This window comes from Argopecten irradians, chromosome 6 (assembly GCF_041381155.1).
Source record: "Argopecten irradians isolate NY chromosome 6, Ai_NY, whole genome shotgun sequence".
NCBI lineage: Eukaryota > Metazoa > Mollusca > Bivalvia > Pectinida > Pectinidae > Argopecten > Argopecten irradians.
Genome location: NC_091139.1, coordinates 45705644 through 45726180, shown reverse-complemented (window position 1 = coordinate 45726180; position 20537 = coordinate 45705644). Strand labels below are relative to the sequence as shown.

At 37.2% G+C, this 20537-nt stretch overlaps 1 protein-coding gene across 2 annotated transcripts in view; it reads left to right on the top strand.

Moving 5' to 3' along the window:
* The first annotated feature begins 3324 nt into the window (after nucleotides 1-3324).
* Nucleotides 3325-20537, top strand: part of LOC138326054 (SCO-spondin-like) — a 34482-nt gene continuing 17269 nt past the window's right edge. For both annotated transcript variants that reach the window (XM_069272171.1, XM_069272172.1), the window contains exons 1-16: nucleotides 3325-3735; nucleotides 9862-9997; nucleotides 10389-10568; nucleotides 11228-11395; nucleotides 11749-11907; nucleotides 12326-12478; nucleotides 12946-13116; nucleotides 14415-14579; nucleotides 14842-15006; nucleotides 15204-15368; nucleotides 15538-15702; nucleotides 16223-16387; nucleotides 16702-16866; nucleotides 17864-18028; nucleotides 18375-18539; nucleotides 18850-19014. In XM_069272171.1, coding sequence (XP_069128272.1) covers nucleotides 3382-3735; nucleotides 9862-9997; nucleotides 10389-10568; nucleotides 11228-11395; nucleotides 11749-11907; nucleotides 12326-12478; nucleotides 12946-13116; nucleotides 14415-14579; nucleotides 14842-15006; nucleotides 15204-15368; nucleotides 15538-15702; nucleotides 16223-16387; nucleotides 16702-16866; nucleotides 17864-18028; nucleotides 18375-18539; nucleotides 18850-19014 — 2806 coding nt within the window. In that variant the 5' untranslated portion in view covers nucleotides 3325-3381. The remainder of the gene's footprint in view (nucleotides 3736-9861; nucleotides 9998-10388; nucleotides 10569-11227; nucleotides 11396-11748; nucleotides 11908-12325; nucleotides 12479-12945; nucleotides 13117-14414; nucleotides 14580-14841; nucleotides 15007-15203; nucleotides 15369-15537; nucleotides 15703-16222; nucleotides 16388-16701; nucleotides 16867-17863; nucleotides 18029-18374; nucleotides 18540-18849; nucleotides 19015-20537) is intronic.

Sequence of the window (20537 nt, the reverse complement as noted above, 5' to 3'; positions counted from 1 at the left end):
GATGCAATTAAATATTTCTGATAATTTTATCTTGATGTAAAAGTAGAAGCTCAAACTTTTCAATGGTTGTCATGATGTAAAGCAAGTAACTTTTGTAACTGAAGAAAATTACTCAATCGTCTGCTGCTGTTTTTGAGAGAGGAAAGCTCCTATTTGTCAGTGGTGGAGCATCTTTAAGCGTAATAAATGAACTAACCAACTCGGAGGTTGAGAGCTCTCCTGATCTTTACAATCCGTTAACTACGACCATTAAAGTTTTACCAATGACCAACAGGAGCCTTTTACAAAGAGTTATCCAGAGTGATCTACCCTGGGATTCAAGTGTTGAGCACGTCATAGTTATTAATAGGTTTTTTTTTTAATGAATATTACATCATTTTCTCTGAAAACTTTCTCTCATTATTCACCGATTTGTCCCCGGTCAATCTATACTGACCAAATAGCAAAGAAGCGTTGACATCGAAAATAAGTCTGTGGAACTATCCAACAGCACTTCCCTGAATTCTTCCACATTTCTATTCCCACAACAAAATTAACGTTTTGTCGGTTAAGGGCTTTCCTTGTGGTTTTTTGTAAGTACTTAATGTCTACGGCGTTCTCATTTCCGGCAGATAAAGGCGTCTTCTTTCCGAAAAAGCAATAAAAAGGTTGAAACGATTCGTATATTGAAATCATTGATTTTTTTTATCAAGGAAGAAGCCTGAGGCACTGACCTGCCATTATTTTAAGTATTAAAAAGAGTTTTATTTACAGCTCGCGGTGAATGGATAGTATAAACTCCATTGATTTCAACTAAAGGCTACTCAACTTTATTTCTTGATAGAGTATGTCACGTGCAATTCGAAACCGCGCGAATGAATATATGATGATCCGCATCAGAAACTGTTAAGACCGCGCGGTCCATTCCAAATATCGATACCCTATGGCAAGCCAGCATGAAATTTATTCAAAGAGCAATGCCGATCCTTAATTTCAATGCATATATATAAGGTAGCCTGATTGCGAATAAGATATCGGATACAGTATATGAGCTATCTCATATGATGATAGGATGTCTTCTATAAAATTTTTAATGAATCCTATATAAGATATCTTATATCGTATATGATATATCGCATATAATATATAAGATATCTCATTTAATTTATCTATATAAGATATCTTACATAATATAGATAGCATTATAGCAAATATATTTATTTCCTCCATGTCCGAACCGACAACTAGAGTAATGGAAATAACTGCTTCTGCGCTTTCAATACATCATTGAATACAACCAAACAGCGCTTGATTCCCCCTTTCAGCGCCATGTCCGAAGGTCTCCGAATGATGCTCGAGGGAAAAAGAAGTTTCTGGTTTTAAATGCTACGAAATCTCATTCTATAAAAGATATTTTGTATATTAATTGAGATATCTTATATACGATAAAAAATATTTTGTATAGAAAATTAAATAAGATATATTATATACTAACTGAGATGTCTTACATAAATAAGATAATTAATTATGAGATATCTTATATTCTATATAAGGTATCTTACATATTATATAATACATGTTAAGTTGGCTTGCCATGATACCCTACTCAACTTTATCCTTCGATAGAACCACCTGAACGATACTTTAGTCCTTAACACAAATTACGTGGATATTCACATTCAAATGAATTTTGAAATGTTCCTTACCAATCTAATTAAAATTAGACTTGTAATTCCGCTCCACTACGATACTCTACGTTACGCTTTCATTGTTGTCACTTGTGGAATAGAAATTACGGAATATAATCATAAAAAACTAACATCGACTTCATTTCATTCAATCATATATGATACACATTACTATACAATTTAGGAGTTTACACAAGATTGGATTCGGGACAAAGACTTTTGGAAAAATGTTTTACTCAATATACGAATACATATACAACAATACACCTACTTTAAATAGAAGGACTATCTATTGCATTTGGTTTACAGTAACTGTTCCTAATTTTTACAACTGTTTGTGTAAAATGTTCAATGGCTTTTGTCTTTTTCTCAAACTGATGAGCTGAAGACTCAAGATAACGCATTAATTGAATTAAATCGTGCATTTCCTAAATTTCAAACCACGTCATTTTTGTGTTCCGGACGATTTACAGTGCTATGAAGTAAGGTCACTGTGGCCTCCCTGGGATCATCCTCGATACTCCAGGGGTTCAGATCACTTACGATCCCTACACCCCTGGACTATCTCATAGTGAAATTAAGGCAGCTCAGCGGAAAACATTTGACCAATCACAGGGCAGCAAATATTTCCTTTGAAGACTAGCGACGCCTAACATCAAAGTCACACAGTCAACTACAGTGTACCGTTATACGGCTCTAATGACGTACATCAAACGACTAAATTACCTGTTCTGTTCTGTTGCCTCCGTGATTTACTATGATATAGTCCAGGGGTGCAGAGATCGTAAGTGATCGGAACCCCTGGAATATTGAGGATGCCCTGGGATATTGTAAACAATAATCCATTAAAAATTCAAAGGTGTGTGCCAAGGGGATAGTTTTTGTCCAGCACATATTGTTTTGTTTATGAAAAAGTGGAAAATCCGAATCAATACAAAGTATATGATTAGATGGACGAATTTTCTTGATGTTTTAGTCTTGGTGTTTTCCTGCTTTTCTCTAAAGTCTTGATGATTCTAGATAATGGAGTACGATCTAATTATTGACTTTTTGCCTGCTTCTTACCAAAGACCAGAAGAGGTGATAACCGTGATAATTTCAGGTAAACAGTTATTCCGGGACGAGATACGCTGCAACATTAATGTGCTGTGTTAAGTAGACCATGTACCGAGTGGACGTACTTCGTGAGGTCCAGACGAGAGGGGCAGGGGGGTACCGTTATCAATGTGAATCCTTAAAGGCATCCTCCACAGGGTCATAGTACTTAGGTCATCAATCGTAACATTTAGTAGGCTTGGTTTTATTATATGTTATTGTGTTTTTAATCAGAATCCAACTTATGTTTGATCTTCGTCCCTTATTTCCCCCCTGATCTCTCGATATCCACCATCATAGCTTCCGAACCAACCTTCCCGTCCAATATCCCTGACTACCTGTGCCCCCTTGTGCCTCATTACTACTCGGACTGGATAAGAAACTCATCATTTATTTAACAATCTTCGATTGTAATTCTTACTTCTGACTTTTACCTGCGCAATATCAAATCGGTGCTACCTGAACAACACCTATACACAGGTAGATAATTAAATTAATTATTTAGTGGGCTATACCTTGATCTCGGCCAACTTCGGGCGGTACAGGTAGATAGAGAAAAGACACCATCTTGTACGGTCGTAAGAAAATTTGACTTAGAACAAGGAGAACACCCGATTAAATGATACCGAGATCTTTACTGCTATGTCTCCTGGCATCCATTGTGTCGGGAACGGTGTCCACTACCGAACAATATGGCGTCATTAAGGCAAGATTTACCCGGAATAACGAATTGTCCTTCCCCGGGAAGGTGTTGGAGAACCATGTCATCAAAGAGTTCAGCACCAAGTTCCAAGTGACCCATTGTGCCATGGAGTGCTTCCTTAACATCAGATGTCAGTCGTTTAACTTCGATGCCAGTCTTCGATCGTGTCAGCTGAACGATGCCTCACAAATCGAGTACCCCCAAGATTTGAAGGACACCAGCACGCCCACAGCTGAATATCACCTTCGGAATGCATTCTCTTTGGATTCCGTAAGTAAACAGAATTAAGTTGAACTTTTCCAACATTGATACTGTCTTTGCAAGCAATCAATTTTTTTTTAAATCTCAATTTAATACCTAGTTAACAAACAAACAAACAAAACTTTTAAAATATAAAAGCATTCTTGCCAAAAAATATACTATATTGTGTAGAGTTTTCATGATAGGAATTCTGTTATCTTGATTTTGTTCGTACTGCCAACATGCTTTTTGAAGAATAAATGGAAAGTCGAAACGTAAATATACGTTAGGCTTGACATGTTGACCAATTTCTTTAATTGATACAAGTTACTTTTGGTCGCTTTTAAATTGTTGACGTTTTTGGTATAGATAATGCACCGCACTTCAAAAATTGTGATTGGAATTCTCGATATTGAACTTGTATATCACAAGTCCCGCCGTGTTCAAGTCAAATTAGTGTTTAACAGTTTGAGGCATGTCTACTTGTCACAATGTTTCAAATATAATGTTGGTGCTGTCATGTATGGCCTTATCTGTCTGTAAGGTCAATCCTAGGTGTAAATGATAAAGTGACTATATGGGTCATATAGATGTATACTATAGTGGGCCAGGTCATATATATTATTGTAAATAGCACAACTGTCGGAAAAACGGACGAAAAACATAATAAAAATACTCAAATCACGGAATGTTCTAATTGGAGCAGAAGTTAGACATCATTTATATTGTAAAGATGAAACAGTTGACGAGGACATCTTATCCAGCCATCAGTATGTTAAGATGATAACAGGGGTTAATCGGTGAAATTCTCTGACATGCCAATCAGGGTCATCAAGGTCAAAGTAAGGTCTAGGAAACACTAAACACAATTTTGGCACCAAGAGATAAATGATAGTACAATGTATTTAAAAACATTATATTATGGCTGTTTCATTGTCTAGAATTGTCAAAGCACCCAGGACGTAATTTTTACAACTTATTGTTTTCCTAATAGGGCAATTGACTATTCTAGTTAATATATTTTTTATATTTCGGCTCATTTAGGAAAATATATTAGTAGTTAGATATATTCTTAATATCATGACGACGGAGTCTATCAAAAGTGTACAGTGTATAGTATATGATTTCATTAAAAAAATATAAAAGTATTCTATCAGGTATGCAGTAGAGTAACTTTTGCAATACCTGTTTCTTGACATGTCAGTCACATGATGTAACGGGGTGTTATTAACTCACAAACGCCTTCGTTTGCTTCAAAGAAAAATGTTTCCCTGCTGCAATTAATGTTACAATGTGCTGCAATTGCCTGCAGCCCGTTCCTTGCCTTGTGGTAGCCCCGTAGCATTATCGATTGACCAATTAGACGCCTTCGTTACCATATTGACACCGCACGCAAACAGACTGCTCGCACGGTAAGATGGCCGCGGTACGATTAATTAATGACGAGAATCACGTGTGAACTACAGATCGATACAATATAGATGTATATATATGTTCCGTTGTTTTATTGCTACTCCATACCCTGTAATTAGAGGTCTACTTTGTGATGTAATACTCACTATGTCAGTACCAATTACTTAATAATTGCCCCTATTTTTTAACTTCGTCATTTTGTATTAACTACTACTAGTAGTACCGTATTCTTTACATTTTAGTGCTAGCCTTATTTTAACGTTTTAATCATTTGAAAAAAAATATCCACACCAGATGAAGAATAATCTGATTAACAGAGGACTTGATGGAGAGTCAAGTTATCAAAGAACAAACTTCGCGACTTTCTCTACATACAATGAACTTAGGATTCAGGAGAGGATTGGGCTTGGTCATGTCCATAGATTTGGAGGAAATGCTAAAATTAAATAAAGCATAATATATTGCAAAACATTGATTCATTAACTGAATTAAAAATTTGTAATTTCATGACAAACTAATTCGAGTTTGTTTTCCGTTTAAAATAAGCTTCATTACCCAAAAAGGAGAGTACAATAAAGTGACCTAACACGGAAGGGAGTTCATTCATACCATATTTGGGTTTGATTAATGCATGTGTTCTGGAAACTTCCATCCTGACGTATTTATCTGGACCATTCTGTCTGAGACTACAATATTTTACAACATTTTGTTATTTTACAAGACCACGGGGGCATTTAACTATTTTGTTGTCGGAATAATGTACCTTCTAGAACTTTTCACTTAGTTCCATTATATTCTACAACAGTTGCATTTTGTTATTATCTCAGTTTTTTCTCTGTTATAAACTCACGGGCTAATTTTCTCCTTGTACACATATTTTTCTTGTTACTTTTATTATTTACACACAATCTTGTAACACCAGACTTTACTTTGAGGATGTGCCTGAGACTACCATAGGATTTACAGTTACAACTCAGTTCCTTCATAAGTCACTTTACTTTGAGGATGTCCTGAGACTACCATAGGGTTTACAGTTACAACTCAGTTCCTTCATAAGTCACTTTACTTTGAGGATGTGCCTGAGACTACCATAGGGTTTACAGTTACAACTCAGTTCCTTCATAAGTCACTTTACTTTGAGGATGTGCCTGAGACTACCATAGTTTACAGTTACAACTCAGTTCCTTCATAAGTCACTTTACTTTGAGGATGTGCCTGAGACTACCATAGGTTTACAGTTACAACTCAGTTCCTTCATAAGTCACTTTACTTTGAGGATGTGTCTGAGACTACCATAGCATTTACAGTTACAACTCAGTTCCTTCATAAGTCACTTTACTTTGAGGATGTGCCTGAGACTACCATAGGATTTACAGTTACAACTCAGTTCCTTCATAAGTCACTTTACTTTGAGGATGTGCCTGAGACTACCATAGGGTTTACAGTTACAACTCAGTTCCTTCATAAGTCACTTTACTTTGAGGATGTGTCTGAGACTACCATAGGATTTACAGTTACAACTCAGTTCCTTCATAAGTCACTTTACTTTGAGGATGTGCCTGAGACTACCATAGGATTTACAGTTACAACTCACTTCCTTCATAAGTCTCAAACATATGGTGTTGTATGTGTCCTTTGTCGCCACTGAGAAGTGACTACCTTAGTTTCCTCACTCACCATTCCCGATAGAGATGACGCCCTCGGGTTACTGACACAGATTTGATATTGTCTCTGTCTTGTTCCTTATGGAAGAGTTTAAGTATGAACTGGCCAAATGTTTGTCTGTCCCAATATTTCCTCTAATTCATCTGTGTTATCTGTGTGATGTTTGTGGGATGACTTGCCTACTGATGCCCACGATCTGTATTTAGTTATTTTGAACCAGAATTGTATTGGTTTGATGTCTTTATAGGATTGGCCTTAGATGTTAAGGTTTTTGATATTGCTGCTGGGCCTTTTAGACCATTTTTTTTAGACCATTAGGAGTATAAATACAATATATATCTTGGACCTAATTGAGGATGTCTATATTCTGGGGAGGTTCTTTGTTTAGTCTACCTTTTGTCTTTGTCTTTGTTAATTGATTCTTAATTTGGGATACTAAAGACTTTTTGGTGCTCTTTCTAAACCATTAGCCATACTCTCACTTGAAAACATACAAAAGTTAAAATTCAAATTAGTAAATATTAACATTAGTCTTCTCATCGCCTTTGTAGACCGTCCTTATATAGCCTTAGCTTCTTTAGCTGGTTAAGGCTTTGACCAATAATTTGGTCTGATATGCCTCTCATTACAATAATTATCTGTCAGTTGTAATACTCTTTTGTTTATACTTCATTCAGTTCGTACTATTATTTATCCTAACTGTTTGCTGGACAGCGGTAAAGGATTTAACTATGACCGTTCTCATTTTCTTAACCGTTTCTGTTAAGATAATACCCTTTTTAGTTGTCGATAACCTTAGCCTATTGTTTCTAAGAATTGGACATCTTCCCACCCTTATTCGTGTCCTATATATTCTATAACTTAGCTAGTACCCGATGTCTAATGTTCTAAACAGCCTACCTGACTGTCTAACCTCAATACTATGATAGTACTACTAGTAATGAAATATCCAGATACTTCAGGTACTAAACCAGTGAGAAGAAATTCGCTCACCTTAGGTTGTCCTCTCCGGGATCGTCTCGAATCCTGGCCACGGTAACAAGGATGACTAACTTTGTACTCCAAGGGTTATTTATAAGGTAAAGCAAGTCTTCTCTTGTCTCTGTGTTTATCTGTCTGTCCTAGTCTTAGTCTCTGATTTCTGGTCTGTCACGGCCTTTTATTTATGTGGATATCGCACGAGACGGCTGCACGTGCCGCTAGGACAATGGTTGACTCAGGGGTACCTAGCTCATCACAGCACTGCCAACGTTTGCTAAATTTATTACTAAAGCCAGACTACCTAGCTGGCGTCCAAAATGGACTACTGCTGGTGTTTCGAAAACTTCCTACCTCTAATCCTGCCAAATCTGTTTCTATGGAGACCAATCCGACTGAGAACATCATATTTTACAACTTTTTGTTATTTCACAAGACCCCTAACATCATTCGGATAGTGCGTTTTAACGCAGGAATTCCATGGCTACGTGGTCAATTTACAGTACCTTTTATAACTTTCCTCTATAACTATATTATACAGAGCGATTTTTTTTAAATTCTAAAAATATTTTGAAAGCGGAATAGATTGGAGCGAGCGAATATTTTCACAGGATTTTTTATTAGACTTTAATGTTTATTTCGTGAAATAACAGTTAATAACCGAGTTTTTATGTGAAAATATGAGTTTTGCTGTTTTCTTCAGTGTTTTTAACATTCATAACTGTATCAAAGATGTAAAAAAAAAACCAGGAAGTCTAATATTAAGGTATTTGTGCAGCTATTGATAATATGCTATTACACAAAATGCTTTCAATGCATGGTATATTTCAATTTTAAGACAAATCATGACAATTTTAACATTGAATAGCAATGTTTAATACTTATAGGGAAATAGTCAAGACAGCTTTACTTATTGTCAATAATTTCAATAATTAATTTGCTGTTGACAGAGCTATCAGCAAAAACAAACAAACTAATAGAAACAAACAGTTTATGGCATTCATGGAAAATATTTTAAACTTATATAACCTCATCCGACCTGCACATTCTTTTTTAGTTGTCACATAATATTGTATGGAACTGACTATTTTTGTTTAGCATGTTACGTATTTGGCTGCTCATACTTAAAATGAGATAATGTTTATACAGATAACTACAACAAGTATAAACACAAAGATTATTCATTTCAATTACATTCCTTCATTGTCTTTAAAAAAAGCATATTTGTATAAAAATATATGGACAATATGACTCAAAAGTTCCACGACATGTATATTAGTTTTCATATCATAAAAGACATATTCTAAATTCACTTTTTTATGATTTTCTCATGAAACGCTTTGGGCAAATCAAACCCAAACCAAATTGCTAAATTTTTGTTCGCTATTTTTTTTTAGTTTTAAGTGTAAATCGTAAAATTTTGAACCACGAAAATCGCCGTCTATACGGTATATCAGTTTCCTGTTACCAATGTGGTTGGTTGTTTTAGCGACCCCATCTATTTTCATCATAAAATTGAATATCAGTCAATTAGAATCATATTGCACGGCTTTTGGCTTTGCAGTGATACCATTGTAGCGTAATTTACCGTCATCTTCGTTACCAATTTCAGACACATTATATAGTTGTTTTACCCCCAGTAAACTACAGGAAAAGTTGGAGTAAGTAATCAATCGGAGTGAGGTTTTGTCTTTATCTTTTTCCGGTGTTGGTGTGGCTGATCCTTTTGCACTCTGTGTTTGTCCTCCATATTATTATATCTGTAGAAAGCTGTAGTATATGTAGGCCTGTCTCTTTTTCTTTGGTATATGGTTATCATTATTACTTGCAGTTATTTCATCTCAGTTTTCTACCAAGTTATTTTACCGCTCTAGAAATGATTAGTTCCAAGAATTCTTTGAATGTTTTTCTTTTATTCATTTGTGCTCTAAATCATTTCATGTCCTAACGTCTGTGAAATGTTTTTGCAGTTTTGTCGTTGCTGACTGATGTAGACTTTTAAAGTCCTGGCCGAATCAGAACAATGTTATGTTTCGTTTTGAGTCTGTACAAAACCAATAGTCGCAAATCCCTTTCACATGTTAATATTTGCTTTTAAAGAAAGCTGTGGGTCCATGTGGAAATTTCCCCTGCCAAAATAGCGGACGTTGTCTTGACACTCAGACTATCCACGGAGAGCGGACGTACCTATGTCTCTGTCCGGACGGGTGGACGGGCACGAACTGTGACGTTAAAGGTAACGTAATCACACGATGATTTTCTGAAATTAGGATAGCTTCATCTACCGAATTCGATAACTGTTTATGGTAAAATAGTGAATTATTGGAAGCTAGACTCTAGTATTTCCGTTGGCAACACACTTTAATTTGAACTTTCATTAACCAACGTGGCCAGAACATGGTTATTTGCAAACGCAAAATCATTTGGAAAAAAAATGATTTGAATCTATGTTAATCGTTGGTTATAGCCAAATAATAATAAACATGTTTCATATAAAGCTATAACAACATTACAGTCTAGTTTACCACAAATTACACAAAAGAGACACAAGATATAGAACCAAACACGACGATAATGTTATTTCTATCCGTATTAATATTATAACGAGACATCGTTTCTTTTGGCAGCTCACACCATCGGATGGTCTGATTGGTCGGATTGGGGTACGTGCTCTGCCACGTGCGGAAACAGCAGACGACACAGAGTCCGCCAATGTGTTGACAAAGATACGGATATAACCGTCGACGCCAGGTTTTGTTTTGGACGCGAAGAAGACTACGACTTCTGCCCCTTCAAGAAATGTCCAAGTAAGGCAATGTAGCTAGTAGAGAAGTGAGGAGGACTAAAGCTCTTCACATATGGAAAAGTTTAGTTAAATGAATTACGTTGATGAATATTATCAACTTAATTATAGATAGGGGATTCAAATGAGAATTAAAACACTGGGTTTGAGGAGGGGAAATCAGTCCTGTTGAAATGTCATGTTAAAACAAATGTGAAAATGAATTACAGTGTCTCGAAAACGGAACGGAGATAAAGGATAAGGGAGTTAAACAGATGACTATCGAGTGAGCTGAAAGAAAAGACTATTGTATGAATAATTTTCATGTTAAACGCAATGTGTTATAATGTGGCTTTCTTACCTTGATGAGTCAATTACGGTGTAACGACCATATATTGTTGACATAACCAAACCTCCCCACATTGATGATAATATTCAATGTTGAAATAAAACTCCTTCAAATTGGAATACTTCATTCAATATATAATCACCTTATAATCAGTCTAAATTTCTGTGACGTTTTATAGTCATACAACCAAGTAAATATCATTTTTATCTTATTAATGTACGTATTTATTAAATATACAATCTTGTGAATAAATTTGTAGTTATAAGTAATTTTAGTATATTTTAACTGCGATAAGTAATAAATCTGAATAATTACCCACTGATGTTTTTCAACAGTTTGGGACAACTGGGGAGAATGGAGTGTATGTTCTACTGACCACACGTGTGGGCGTGGCACCAAGCAAAGGTCAAGGACATGTTTGTATAATGGCGTACCAGGAGTGGATCGCTACTGCAAAGGGGACACAATCCAGTACGGTACCTGTGAGGGTATCATGTGTCAAAGTAAGCTAACTTTTACCGCTACTTCTAGTCAATTAGTACATATTATATAATAATAACGTGTTAAATTCTGTGAATCTTGTCAGAACCAGAGGTAGATATCTCTGAAAGCATTTTGACGTTTTTTCAAAGTGCCTCTGAAAGCAAGTATTGATCGTACGCCATTTATTTCTGTGAGCACCGCAATTATTTTTATATGAAGAAATAATGTAATGCTTTAGACTTGCCCATATAAGTTGTTTCCAGCTTCGATGGGGTATTTATTGTAACGTGTTTATGAAGGTAACGTTACAATTTATTCAGTTAAAATTTTCAATCGATACCTACCAAAAACCAGAATAATTCCTGGTTTTCAGGTGCCGTGCGACTGGTAAATGGCAGTGAGTTTGGCGAGGGCCTCGTGGAGATGTGGAACTCAAAGGCCCGGATGTTCCATCCAATCTGTGATGAGAATTGGAATATGACGTCAGCAGAAATTGTGTGCAGACAGAACGGATTCTTGGGAGCGTTCGATGGTGAGATCCCTGGGCTTTACTTTGCTATGTCATGATCGTACAGTATTTTTCATTTTCATGGATAGTTTTCCTGATTTCCCCTTGAAGTCGGATTCCCTCTACAATATATTCTTTATTTCACGGAGGAATAGAATGGATGCCTGCTACATGTCTCCTTTATGCTATCTTTTTTTCGCAAAAGGTGTTTGACCAACAGATTTTATATTTTTACAAGGAACTGTACAATAATGTTGCTTTTTGTGATTCGACTTTCGACAGAAGCTATTGTTTAGTTTGCTTTTATTATTTTTCGTAGCATAGTGCAATTAACAGTGGAATCTCCAACGACGTGAATTCCAATAATTTTCCATGTGTAGAAGACTGCCTTTCTAGGAGGGGCACTTTACTATTCTGTGTTAAATATGACGTTATATTGTAGTGGTCGGGAGAAACTCTTCATCAACGACTGAAATACTAGAGATCGCTTCCGACTTCGTGACGACATCTTGCCAAGGAGACGAACGATTCCTGCAGAATTGTCCACGTCATCAGTCTGCAGCGTGCCCCGGACCTGCCGGTGTTAAGTGCAGAGGTCAGTGCCTGTGTCATGTTGTTTTACATATTTCTCGTGTTTTTAACATGTGGTAATGTATTAACGTCTCTTGAGGAAAGTTTACCGTTTAGAATTACGTAACGCCTACTTTTTGTGAACAAACAAATGGGTTTTGGATGCCCGAAACAACGACACAAATATCCTGATACATTTATGTAGTTGGCCATACACAACTCCAGGAACACATACTCTGTTTTTGAAAGATCTTTTACTATTACTTTTCACAACAATTATTGAAGACGGATGTTGACGATGCCAACAGGCCCAATATAAAACCCAACCTAAAACAGGCCAGTTCCAGGCATTCACTTATTGAGATAGCATAATGTATAGCCAATAAAATGTTTTGCGAGCAAATCGAATTACTTATGGCGAACACAAAACGCCAACACCAATTTCTGAAATTTGTATATTTTCTGTAATTATACCGTTAAATGTTATAATAGTGAAGGGTGCGTGGGCTCTTTGGGAGGAATGGGGCGCGTGCTCAGTCACGTGCGAAGACGGAAGAAGAACGAGGACAAGGACATGTGACTTCCCTCCACCCAATCACGGGGGAGAACCTTGCCCAGGGGAGGATATCCAGTACAAACCGTGTACAGAGATCATGTGTCCAGGTAAGATATTCAGTACAAACCGTGTACAGAGATCATGTGTCCAGGTAAGATATTCAGTACAAACCGTGTACAGAGATCATGTGTCCAGGTAAATTATACATATGAGAGAACCCGAAGACACATTTGATAACTCATCTGGTTACGCAAGACAAATTGACCTCCTCACTGCCGCTGACCGGAATTTTACCAAATTTAACTGTCAGCAAGTTTCTGGATGGGGGACGTAAACATACAGATGTAACATATTTGCTATAATCTTATGAGTATCCCAATGGGGTATGGGGTCCAAATTTTGGACGGAACCAAAAGTTGTTAAATTGGCTTTACTCATTTTGTAAATGAATCTGTTTCTGAAGCTAAACAAGGGATATTACTCATATTTAAGCCTACACAACAGATCGAGACTCGAGTAAATATTATACAAATGAACATATCGTAGGTCTCCATGTCTTTGAAATGACTAGTGTAAGTCTGTGTTCGAGGATCATTAGTTATTCTTGTACTGAGGCTTCAGTCTCACATTGTCCTTTGTAGTGGTCCTTTGGAGCGATTGGTCCGCGTGTAGTGTCGAATGTGGAGGAGGCTCACAATCTCGGTCCCGCCAGTGTTTATATAATCCCGCTCCGTGTATAGACAATCCATCCTCCCAGACTCAGGCCTGCAATACAGGGCCATGCAGTGGTACTGGACACTCTAATATCGGCACACCATCTCCTTTCTCATGCTTACATCACATTATATACAACTCTTCTTTTACCTTGACATCTTATGTGATATTTACCTTCCCATGTATCCTGGCCTGATCAACCACATTTCTGACCTTCATCCTCTGTGGGGAAGATATGACTTTCATCAGAATACTTTCTTTTAAATGGCATTTACGCTATGTGTTTGTTGACATTTCTTTCACATACCATAAATGCCGAAGTGATGTAAATATAAAACAGCTGGTCCGAAGGGTCATATCTTCTCAATGTTACCCACACTAAAAAATAAATCTTTATATATATAACCACGTGATCTAAATGGCGGATCTTGTTTGTGGCTTCCTCCTCCACGCTTACACACAGTATTTAACCAATCCGAAGACTGCCGTTACAACAAAGAGCCGCTGAGGTTTCACCCTGTACTTTTTACGTGTAACTCGGCATGTAATTGTGTCCTTCCTTGTGGGTGTTCGATAATAGTTTTATGTTTTTGTGTTCACAACGCTTTAAACCCATATGTGTTTATTAAATCACATGGGGAATTGAGGGAAGGGTTCTGATTGGATGATTAATGCCATATTACCGATGCAGTGGATGGCTATTGGTTGACATGGTCTGATTGGTCGATATGCTCTGTGACGTGTGAAAATGGAACCCAGTTCCGGACGAGGGTGTGCAACGAACCACTTTACAACGGGAAACCATGTGAAGGACCGAAACAGGAGAATAGAGACTGTTACCCCAGAGAATGTCCAGGTGGGTAGATAACTCATAATTAATCATGTAATTTAATTATCAGATTTTCTTTTAATCTGTAATGGTGTAAGCATGGATATTTTCGCATATGGATATTTCCTCAAAGTCAGCTTTCAAATTGTGTACTTGTTAATATATCAACACTTCATTAATACGTGAGTGAAAGTTGCCACGTCGCGAAGATTATCACTTTTATCAAGAGTCAAACACTTTTTTTTTTTATAAAGACCAGTGATATTTTTTCTATAATTCCTAATTTCAGTTGATGGACAATACGAACCTTGGAATGAATGGAGCGCGTGTTCGTTTACGTGTGGCTATGGCATGAGATTCAGGAACCGCACGTGTAATGAGCCCCTCCATGGTGGTGCTGGGTGTCCCGGGGTGCCTTCAGAAACTGAGGTCTGTAACGCCTTCTCCTGCCCAGGTAAGTTTTAGGTTCAAATCCAATCTGGAGAATGTAAGCAAGTCTACCATATTACTGTTTTATTCTTATAAAAACAACCTGCATAACTTCTGATCTCAATATTTTAATCCAATATTTACGATGCAAATATATATTGACTAAAGCCATTTTTACACAATCATAAAATATATCATATTGATTGAAATTGATATCAACAGTTGACGGTTCCTGGAAACAATGGAGCATGTGGTCTGACTGTTCCCTCACGTGCGGTAACGGAACCTCAAACAGGTCCCGTGAGTGTGATGACCCCCTACATGGTGGAGCAGATTGTCCTGGACCAGCCAACCAGACCAGGGTCTGTAATGACTTCCCTTGTCCGAGTAAGTCGTCAAAATATCCGTTTTAAAAATATATGTGTTTGTTTGCAATCTTGACATCAATTTAGATCGTGACGATGGAAATTAAGACTAACTAATTTATATAACTTGAAAAATATCGATGCTAAATTTTAAAGAAAAAAATAAAACATACATGACATATCTTTTTCAGTCGACGGTATCTTCAATACCTGGGCTGACTGGAGCGAGTGTTCTGTCACCTGTGCGAATGGAACACGCGACCGCCACCGCACCTGTTTTGGTCCCTTCCACGACGGCGCCAACTGTACGGGTGACTACTACGAACAGGAAATCTGCGTGACATTGAGCTGTCCAGGTAGGAATTCACGTGATAAAATATTCATCGAATGGTGAAATTCATATGATTCTCGTTACAGCGAATGGTGAAATTCATATGACACCAGTTACATTGAGTTCTCATAAGTTAAAAGATATTTTTTAATTTGAAGTAATTTGTTGGTTCCGATCAATCCTTCTACTTTGTAACAAACGCGAATAATCTGATAACTCGACGATTTGCAAACATAAGGCCCCTGTCTCCGAGTTAGCGAAGTTTGGTTTTATTATTTATAGGTAATTGAATTCAGTTTTGTAAATATTTGTTTCATGTTAATAGTATATTTAGATTAATATTGCTGTTCAAAGTGTTCAAAGACGTTTATGTTATTTAATATTGTACTAATTACATACCTAAATTCTAATCATTTGCAACACTGGGAACATCCTGGTCAATTTCAATACTAGAGTTGGAGCTTACAAGGAAATGCATATTGGTTAAAAGCATCCATTTTTATGTAAATGATGGGGTGAAATAATAAGTATGTGATTTGTTCCAGTGGACGGTGTCTGGGAGGAATGGTCCGACTGGGACACGTGCAATGTAACGTGCGGAGGCGGTGGCCAGAGACGGTACCGTGACTGTGAAGGGCCTTTCTTCAATGGTGCCGAATGTGAGGGGCCGCCAATGGAACAGAGGGACTGCAACATGCACAACTGTCCCAGTAAGTAAAGCAATTATATATATACTCTGTTGTTATTTATTTGAATTATTGGGAATCCAGAACAGTATTTCATTGTGAGAAATAGAAGAAATCCAGAACAGAATTTCATCGTGAGAAATAGCAGAAATCCAGAACAAGATTAAAGTTTGATTTCTACCGTCGTATTTTGTTCATAGCAGAAGAAGCGGAGATTTAGATAGACAGATGTTAGGTGAGAGAAGTTAAAAATAGTATTCTATTTTCATGAGCGTATTTAGTAGATAAACAATATACTTACCCTTGTGACGATACAATTACTATTGTGTCGTTCCTAGTTGACGGAGTTCGGACGGTCTGGTCCAACTGGACGACGTGCAGCGTATCTTGTGGTGGTGGCTTACAGGACCGGAAGCGCACGTGCGAAGGACCTTATTACGGCGGCGCTAATTGCACTGGCGAGGAAACACAGGAACGGGATTGTAACACTCACAACTGTCCAGGTCGGTACAAACATCTAATTGGTTGCCTCGTTGTCAGACCGGTAGTCAAGCGCCATCTACTTGATTATTAATTGTTTAAATAAATCAAAATTAGTTCAATTTGAAAACAAATAATCTTAAACTGTATTCAGTTTCTGACTCAATAAATTAGTTACCTGGTACGAAATCCAAATTTGTGTTTAAGTTTTAATAGGGTAAATGACAATTTGCTTGATATTGATAACGCATTTTCCGGCTGTGATCAAGTAGAGAAGCATGGCTGACATCCCGGATGTTCGAGGCGACATTGTTTGAAGATTTGCAGTGAAGCTTATACTCCGAAGTGTGTTTCCTTCTCTCTCCGCATGGCGTGTGACATATCATACTGCTATCCCATGGTAACCTGAACCATGGCAACTACACAGGATTAAAGACCCACTACCTTTCCGAAACGAATTTTGATTTTTATAATCGCGATGTAAAACGAGATTGATAATTTTGCAGAATTGCAAAAGCTGTACTGTTAATACTACACTTATCATCACCTTCCGAGCAATTTGATAAAAAAATATTTAAATGTTAATTTTCCTAGGTTAGTATCATTGCGCCAGATGGTAAAACAGCGAAATGAATTAACTGAAGTAACTGTTATGAAATCTAGTATTTGTTTTGTGTTGTAACCTCATCTTAGGCCATCGATATTTATGTCTTTATGTTGCTATTGTTAAAAAAAACTTTTTTGTCGGAAAGGTAGTGGGCCTTTAATTGTTTTAATGTTCATAGAAAACTATGAACTTCTGTAAAAACAACAACGTCAACATGTTTCAGGTGCCATGTGGGGACTATATACTTTGTGTGAGGAATGCTCTAGAGCATGGGTTGTCTGCCCTTGACACAATATAACCTCCTCGAACATTTCCCTCCTTCGCACTAGAAATACTGTTATATACCACATGTGTGTCTCCCCTAGTTCTAGCCCCTTACCTGTTTGGTTTGGATTTGACACGTTGTTTTGTAGTGGACGGAGAATGGGACTTATGGTCAAACTGGACTTCCTGTAACGTCAGCTGTGGAGGCGGTATGACGTGGCGAACACGTGACTGCGTGGAACCATTGTACGGCGGCGCACCGTGTAACGGGACCAATATGGAGACTGACGACTGTAATATCCATGAATGTCCCAGTAAGTTTGAGGGAAGGCGTTCACAACCTTACATTATCGATTGTTCATGAATTTAATTGTAGGATTTTTTTCTAAAAGTAAAAGTTAAACATTGCATAAGTTGATATATAGGCATTTGTTATAAAATAAAGTAATCAGTATTCTTTCACATCTTGATCATGATAAACATTTTCCCCAATAATACCTAATTATAAGGCGGATAACAATATTTACTCACTATATCATCTTTCTTTAAAAGAAAAAAAGATAATTGCTTATGACATTTGTTAGATTTTAATCTCTAATACAAAACTACAATATGGTAAATATTGGATGAAGTATTGATGAATATCTCGTGTAACCATAGTTGATGGGATCTGGGAGATGTGGACGAACTGGACCATCTGTAGTCTCACGTGCAACAATGGGACACAGACACGGAACCGCACGTGTAACGGACCATTCCATGGTGGCGCCGACTGTGAGGGGGCAGAGGATGAAATGAGACTTTGTAACTCCTTCCACTGCCCAGGTGAATAAAAGTCTTATATCGTGTTGATAAATAGGGACGAGCTATTTTTTTTATCTCTTTATCTTTCTGCAAAACTGAAATGTATAATTTCAGTTGTCAAGTAATAAATATAAGGCTCTGATAGCATTATCGCACGACATTTTTTTTTTAATTTTAAAATGATGGCATCTACGGTTTATTAATATTTCATCTTAATTCACTTTGAATAACAAGAAGGCTGAGGGAATGTAATGAAACATTACACCTAATTGTGAAGAATATAGATGCTACCTAACAAATACATTGTATACCTGTTGTTTTCTGACCATAGTTGACGGTGTATGGGACACGTGGTCAGCGTGGACGGACTGTTCCCACTCGTGTGGGCGTGGCAGCAAGTACCGGGAGCGGGACTGTATCGGTCCCTTCCACAACGGGTCTGAGTGTGAGGGTGCGACTGACGAGACTATGTTCTGTAACCCGTCCAACTGTCCGGGTAAGGTCTCCACACACTTGTTGTACCACTCCTATGTCTGTCCTCCTCTCTCGGTCCACAGGGACTTGTAACGTAGGTTGTGAGAAAGTCTGTTGTGTATACATGTGTACTATAGGCCTATATACTATATAAAAGGACAAGGGAACCAACGGCTCGCTTGGAAGAGGTACACCTGCCTCTACAAAAGTCGCCGGTATTTCGTCAAACATGGATAAATATGTATATATTTAATACTAATATATTCTTAAATAAATTTTCGATACGGAAAACACAACTTCAGACACGAAATAATATATTAACATACCTTTATTTCACTATGAACGCGGAAAATGCAGTCAGATTTCCTCACTATCGTTTTGCCTGTCCAGTGAAATCTAGGTCAAAGGCACTCATATTCCCTTGTAACAAATTTTGTATGCATTCATTTCACTTTCTGGTGATATTTTCCCATTGCAAATACAAATAGGCTATCTCCGATAACTCTTTCATTAATCCAATCCAACAACTAAGCGAGGAATCACTCTTTTTTTATCCAGCACTCGACTCTTGTTCGTATAATCCGCCATATTGTAATTGATGATGGGTACCTTTTTAGTGTACCCGCCCTTACCCGATACTGCACTGGAATTCTGTACCCAGACTTTGTATAAATTAAGTTTTATGGTTAAGGTTCTTAGAAGTACCTTTATTTGAAATACACGTATCATTAATTGAAGAATCTAACTTAAGTCGAGACTCTAATGTTTTACTTTACCGCTACCACATTAATATTGTAGCTTTTAGTATACAGGCACTGTGTATATGGGGTTTCCAGTTCGGGTCCGGGTATGGGGTACACAATATCCACTCAAACGTGTTTAACCTAGATTTCACTGGACAGGCAAAACGACAGTGAGGAAATCTGACTGCATTTTCCGCGTTCATAGTGAAATAAAGGTATGTTAATATATTATTTCGTGTCTGAAGTTGTGTTTTCCGTATCGAAAATTTATTTAAGAATATATTAGTATTAAATATATACATATTTATCCATGTTTGACGGAATACCGGCGACTTTTGTAGAGGCAGGTGTACCTCTTCCAAGCGAGCCGTTGGTTCCCTTGTCCTTTTATATGGTATATAGGCCTATAGTACACACGTATACACAACAGACTTTCTCACAACCTACGTTACAAGTCCCTGTGTCTCGGTCAAACTTATCTCTGATGTCTACTACTCATTGTGTAGCTTCTCTCCGTACTGCTAATTGCTGGTCAGTCATGGACTTGATTCTTCAAACATATTCGACAGTTTATACTGTGTTTTAGTTCATAAAGTAATAAAACAGTACTTGATCTGGTAATTGTAATAACACCGATCTTACAGGCATTACTTTGTAATGTTGTTGATTCGTTACGATAAGAAATTTGATATAAAATGCACAAAGGATAAGAAGCCCGTTTAACACTTTAACGATATTCCTACAGTTGTCTGGTTCATCAGGGACTTGTTAGCGACGCGGATGACCACAAGTAATGTAAAAT